The sequence below is a fragment of the Hyposmocoma kahamanoa genome, unplaced genomic scaffold, assembly GCF_003589595.1.
Source record: "Hyposmocoma kahamanoa isolate Upper Pololo Valley unplaced genomic scaffold, ASM358959v1 226, whole genome shotgun sequence".
NCBI lineage: Eukaryota > Metazoa > Arthropoda > Insecta > Lepidoptera > Cosmopterigidae > Hyposmocoma > Hyposmocoma kahamanoa.
In genome coordinates this window covers 2,125,158-2,131,901 of record NW_020653745.1, presented here as the reverse complement: position 1 = coordinate 2,131,901, position 6,744 = coordinate 2,125,158, and the positions used below count along the sequence as shown (strand labels likewise).

Here is a 6,744-nt window from a genome sequence, read left to right as displayed (position 1 = left end):
TCTGCCGGTAAAACTGTTATTAACTTTATAGCTTTTTCTGTTATCGAGTTTCACGCGCAGAAAGATAGCGATTTTCTTGTCATAGCTATATAAACTAAAGACATTTTGTGGGAAACGTCACTCTTTGAACAGGCGATATAGATAATAGACTTTTTTTTTAAATGCGGTAGTACGCCTCAGCGCCCACCAAGGGGCGGTAGTACCAGTAGTGCCTCGGGTGAGCGGATAGCACGGCCCCATCGTCGTCTCGGTTGCACGGGAAGGCCACTAGCGCCCGTGAGAGAGGCAAAGACGCGCGGCGCGCCTAGCGTTCGGCCCTGAGCGGCGCGAGCGCAGCCAGCGACGCGCGGCGCCGGCGCTAGGAGGCGGGCGACGCGGGCGCGGCCGAGTGCGAGTGCGAGTGCAGCCCCGCGCTCGAGCCCCGCGCCGCCCGCGGCTCCAGCTCCAGCGACAGCGTGTACTGCCGCTCCTCGGGGATGACCAGCGCGCGGTCCAGCAGGAACTCGCACACCTGCCGCGCACACCGTTACGGCCGTCTCGACGCAGTCAACCTCGGCGGCTTGTTCAGAGCGGCGGCTAGATACCTGCACACCCTGAATAAGCCCGTGGCCGCGCGTGTGTATCGCGCTTTTGATAAGAGACAGTTCGTTTTTGAAACTAAACAACTACAAACTCCAGTTGAGTATAAAAGCTTCTTGTTTCCAACACGATGTTTGCGCGCGATACAGACGAGCTTCTGCGTCTGTATCGCATTTGAATCGATACAAACGCAACAATTTGTTTTTTTGAGTCTCTACGGCGCCATAAAAACACACATCGCACACATCCGTCGCGTCTCTCGCACAAATTTCTCGCTTTTCTCCTCGCATACCTCCGAGCTACCTCGCACATTTCTGGTGGAACCGCAACCTTTTCTCCTCTGTGACAATGGGGGTTATCACCATCGTTATAATTTATCTTTTTTAGTCTGGCTTACCTTAGGAATGTGATCAATTTTGTAAGGTGTCTGCTGGAAGTTCCTGATCTCACGAATCACATGGGCGATCTAGAAAAGACAAAAAAGTATTTCAACCACATTGCTATGCAGAAAAGATATAACGAAACCGAAAATATATAACAAAAAAATAACCATTCTCATCTTGGAAAAGTTGAGTAAACCGTCAGGAGTGTAATTAGATGTGCCTTCGTCAATAAATGACAGGTCTGATAAATACATGCCCAAGTACGGAATGCACGGAGGGTCGCACCTGTAAAAATAAAATCATCCAATGTAATTTAACCACAAGCGGCACAAGATGGAAAAGAAGAAAGAATATTTTGGTAATAATAAATAAATGCTGCAAATATTACGAACAACATTAATTATCTGAATTATATATTATATGAATTATTATAAATTATATTATAGTCTTCTGTAAACTTGTAATTCGCACCCTATGTGCAATAAAGCAATGTCTGCAAAATGGCAACTTTTCAGGAGAGAGGTTAAAAGATGTTACGAACGAAACCGACGAAAAAGTCGACAGTAGATTCGTCGAATAAACTTTTTTCAAATTGAAGCCATTTGATAAATGTATATCATATCGACCCCTCCTACGTAAAGTATCGTATGTCGAAATTGCTAAGTTTACAGGGAAGAGTTTTTAAGTTCTCCGTTTTATTCGGCAAAGCTCGTTACTCATATAGAGTGATCATCTAATAGATCATCACAAATCATCTAACCGATATCTAGGATTTTATAATACTCTATGTGAGTAACGAGAAATACTAAAGTCACGAGTTGTGCCTATTTCAGTGAATTCAGAACTTTAAAAGGCTCCCTTTAAACTTGGTAATTTCGACATACGATACTTTACGTAGGCGAGGTCGATATAGTATATTCCCTTTAGTTCAGTTCATATAAAATAAAAATCTTTGGTATATGTAAAGTACTTACTACTTACTTACTTACTTACTGAATACAGCGGTTTTCTTGTATAATTTCGAGGTAAGTTTGTGTTTTTTTTCTATCATGAAAATTTTTAGGAACCGTGTTTGTATAGAATTCAGTGCATATCCTCAATTTTATTATATCGCACCCTTAGTAATATAAGGGCACAATCCAAAAAAAGTAGATTTTTGGGAAATCGCGTATAGATTCTAGATTCCAACATTACACCTATTTTTTCAAATAACATGCTTATTATTTAAGTTATAAATATGAAATTTGGCAGATTTGTTCTTTGATAAATGTATTATAAATAGCAATAAAAAAAATAATATAAATAAATTCCGTAAGTTTCAAGCAAGTTAAAAAAACACTTTCAAGTTAGACCCATATAGTACAAAAAATATAACAGAAATATGGAGCTATATAAGTTTGATCCCATTTATTATTTAAGTCCCTATCAATTCCCAAATTTCCCAAAAATCTACTTTTTTGGATTGTGCCCTTATATTACTAAGGGTGCGATATATTCTCCCACAGTGATTGATTTCAAACTTTCACTGTTCCCTACAAGGCTTCACCCGAACTTATGGTGATCAAATCACAACACAACACTGACCCTGACCTGTGCAACGCATCTCGCAGGATTCTAAACCTGCATTCTGAAGATATTAGTGTTTGCATCCTCTCAATTGTTTGTTTGCTCTGAAAATTTTAAAAGAAAACTATCAATACTTGACCATTACTTGATATTTCGATACCTCCAAAGAACACTACGCCATCTTAATTTTTGGACCTGCGTCCTGATTTTTCGGAATCGGAATTGATCCGACCGGGTAGTCTCGATATCAGATGGGTTTCTGAGCGAGAAGACGAACCTGATTCCTACAACTCCAATTCTCTCTAATTTGTGGGTTAAATTAACTATTGTTCCGATTAGAAATGTCAAAAGTTTCCTACCGGCCAGTTGTGAATCGTAATTATACGCCTCGTATCGGAAAAGACGCAGTTTCCGATAGGAAGAAGCAATCAAAATCAAGCTGCTGGTCTGTTTTTAAACTTTTTAATTTGTTTTTAGTTACCTTTTTTTCACAAAATTCTTTTTTTTTTTGTTTCTTTATTTCTTTTTCACCACATTCGGGGAGCATAATATTAGTAAATAAATTTAGCTGTTTACAAAAATAACGGAAAATTGCCAAAAAATAAAATGAGTGCAGTGCTTTCATTGGAGGTATCGATTTGAATACTAAATTTTCTGTAGGACCTACCGTTTTGGAGACTTTCTCCCAAGTCTTCTTGAGGCGGTAAACGGAAGTATTTGAGAGCGCAGCGCACACTTGCAGCACGCCATTGAAATTGTGGAGACACCGGGCTATGTCCGCTACTGCCGCCCATTTCTCTATAGCTTGCACTCGCCCTACAGGGTACAAAAGTACCTACTTAATCACGAATCTTTTAAATGCGTTTTTCGTTTGCATAAGAGCGTCAAGGTTTTATGCAATCTCTTAGCCACTAGATGGCGTTAGTGGCGCGAAATAATAGTTACTTTTAAAGTTACGCTTTTATAATATACGCGATTGAAGGAGTTTATAATACACTCATCTAAAATTCATAAAAATGTCACTTTCAACATCACATGATTATAATTTGATGTTTGACTGATATTTCCTTGTGGCCACACCGGTGGTACATCGCTGCGCCATAAACCAAAACTTTTGTCAGGGGCGCCTAGTTTATGTGTGTACTAGTTTTTGTATTTAAAAATATAGTTCTTTTCCCCAAAAAGCTTTTTCTTAACTTTCTTAGATAATATCAAACTCTTAAACTATTTATTACGAAATTTTGACTACCTATTTCCCAGAGCGGGAACTTTAACTTTAGCACTTTCTTTCAAGGTGGTGTAAATTACGTTCTTTTTCTATGATAACAAGAGTGATGGGACGAACAAGCCCGTGCGCCTGTTGGTAAGCGACACGCCTGTCCGCAATAGTTGCAGTGCCGCTTAATGCTTTAAATCGCAAAAATAAGAGGGGCACTGCCACTGCGCCCGTCACCCTGAGACATAAGTTGACAAGTCCCATGTGCCTGTAATTTCACCACAATCAAAAAATGTGCTTTTTGAATGTTTCTTTCATTATCAAATCAAGGCCACTTTTCGATATTCCGATTTGACATACCTGTCATGGTATACTTCTTCAAAATCTCTGATATGACGAGGTTTGAGATGTGATTGAAGTGAGCGGTCATCATCAAGATGTGCGGAGCTCTCTCCGCCTTATCTGCTTTTGTCCACGCTTGCCCCAAGAACTCCCTGTAGGACAGAATAAGTAAGTTAATTAATTTGCTACTCTGCTACGCTTTCCGCTACTACTTCATTAACTTCCATTTTAATTAACATAGACTTCCGTAAAGTAACGCCTGAATCTGTTAATTTAGTACACAAATACATAAGTAATGCATACTTACTATTATTGATAAAGAGGTCAACTAAACACAAAGAAAAATTCCTTAAATCCGACTGGATTCGAACCAACATCCGTTACCTCAACATGGCTACCGTTCTTATCGACTCAGCAGATTTTACGAATTTCGCTATGTGCCTGTTGAGGTTCTTTGTGTTGGATTTAAACGGCTTTTAACCGGAGCGCTATCTACGAGAACTTATGAAAATTTCTTCATTCAACCAGCCACCTTTATAGTTACCAGACTAACAGAGATGTCGCTATATTAATTGCAATATTATGATTAAGGAGACAAAAATAGAATACACAGAAAATTTCATCAACCCGGTGGGACTTGAACCCACGACCGTGCTGCACCGTAGCATTGCTCTAATCATCTAAGCTATCGGCTGCGGTGAGATTATTCAAAAATATCTCACTAAGTATCACTAACGGCGACGAATGCCGAACGCTAGTACAAAGATCTATAACAAAAACACGTAGGAGAATTTCGACAATTCGGTAACTGGACCCGTGGCTCAGATGGTCAGTCCCACCGGGTCGACGAAATTTTTCTATGTGTTCAATCTCTGTATCCACAATTATAACAAAAATAGTGTAGTTACTTCACAAAAAATCTCATTAAATATTGCAATATTGTTATTGAATACCATGATGTTTTACTATCATGATATTCATATATTATTATACATCCCCAATATAGGTAATTATTTCCGTTCTAAAACACTCAGACGCAATCGTTTCGGGTACCTTCCTGGACGAACTCATTTACCAGGAACTCTACTGTTAATTCTTTGAAGTTTAACTAAATATACTTTACCTCTTAGAATAATAACGCATAGAATGATAGTTTCATATCTGTCACAAGTGTGGCAAAAATCAAATTCATGTAGGCTAGTTTTAGTATTAGGTTAATTTTCGGTTTTAGTGAATATTTATATAAAAATACAAGTTGAAACGCGTTACTTCCTTGTGGAATGTGATGTTAGCATCTATTTTATGTTTGTCTGGCGTATTTTTACACTCATTTACCGCACATTTCGTCAATTTTAGCTAAAATTCTTGAGCTGTTCGCGGTGCGAGTTGACCTTGAGCACTGAAGGCCCGCCCGCTCGTGTAGGCCCTTTGGGAGCGCTTCAATTTGCCTCACTTAGCGTGTGCGGGCTAGGTTTCTATGCGTTATTATTCTAAGCTTTACCTATTCCTATCTCTGCTAATAACACATAGTCAATGGTCGAGTACTGAATTTACTTATGTGACTTATTGGGTGATATTTCGTTTATTGCACCTACTCGTTCTATGAGACATTATCACCCTACTGCAGTTCCCTTAGCGAGGACTAACTATAGACAAAATATTTTCTATGTAGAGCTAGCAAGAGATTGGATAGTGTGCTGAGCAATCATGACCTGGAAGTTGATATATTCAATTGCAATGTTGATGCGCTAAAGCGTAAACTCACGGACATTCTATTTACCTAAGTTTATTAAACAATTTGTGATTAGTGCAGGTATTGGGTTGTTTTAATTTATGTAAGTGCATGTTGTTAAGAAATACTATTTATTGTTCTTTTGTTTAATGCTCGTGTATGATTTGTCGGAAGCTATAAATCGAAACCTGTAATTGGCTTTATGTGTATGTTCCAGTTTTTGTTAAGAGGGAGCATGCTAAAAAAGTTTTGACGTTGGCTCCACCCACATTTGTGAGACAAATATATGCCTGAAGTTCGCGTGACATGCGACAGGAGATGTTAAATTTTGCGCATTAAAAGTACCACATTCGTTTTAGCGGAATAACTCTAAAACTAAAGGGATTAAAAAAAAACCGTAGTGACAGTTCTCGATCTTGCATAAATATAATTAATTATCTAATTTTTGTCCTAATAACCTGTAACATTTCGAGGATGAATCGAAAAAATGTGAAAATTAGAGGTCATTTCGTGATTTTTATTTATCGAGGAAACTTTATTGCTTTATGTTTCTGATTAGTGTCTATGCTTGAATATATCGTGTAGTTACTCATACAATATTTTATTTTTAACTTTAAAGTGGATATACCCCTCTAAAATCAAATCGAAGATTAGGAATTATTCCTCTGCTCCCTCTTAAATGTAAAAAGCTGTTAGTTTTCCATTAATGAATAATAAATAAATGTGAGTTTTGGGGATATTAAGATCAAATATTGTGGGAATACTTACTCGCTGTGTATTGCGCTGAAGATCTGGTAATCCAAATACGTCATTTGCTCGGCAATTTCCAGAGCAGACAAGGTCTCAATACTCTCTTTAGTTGGCACCTATAAAAATATACACGATGGTTTTTTTCTATACAAAAAAATAAGTGTGCATTTCACATT

At 38.3% G+C, this 6,744-nt stretch overlaps 1 protein-coding gene across 1 annotated transcript in view; it reads right to left on the bottom strand.

The window, feature by feature from the left end:
• Positions 1-358: 358 nt before the first annotated feature.
• LOC113228313 (ras-specific guanine nucleotide-releasing factor 1-like) overlaps positions 359-6,744 on the bottom strand; it is a 47,106-nt gene continuing 40,720 nt past the window's right edge. Inside the window, exons 5-11 of the mRNA XM_026461573.1 lie at positions 6,587-6,684; positions 4,105-4,238; positions 3,196-3,344; positions 2,553-2,632; positions 1,130-1,247; positions 977-1,045; positions 359-511 (exon numbers count right to left, since the gene is read on the bottom strand). Of these exons, the coding sequence (XP_026317358.1) occupies positions 359-511; positions 977-1,045; positions 1,130-1,247; positions 2,553-2,632; positions 3,196-3,344; positions 4,105-4,238; positions 6,587-6,684 (801 nt within the window). The remainder of the gene's footprint in view (positions 512-976; positions 1,046-1,129; positions 1,248-2,552; positions 2,633-3,195; positions 3,345-4,104; positions 4,239-6,586; positions 6,685-6,744) is intronic.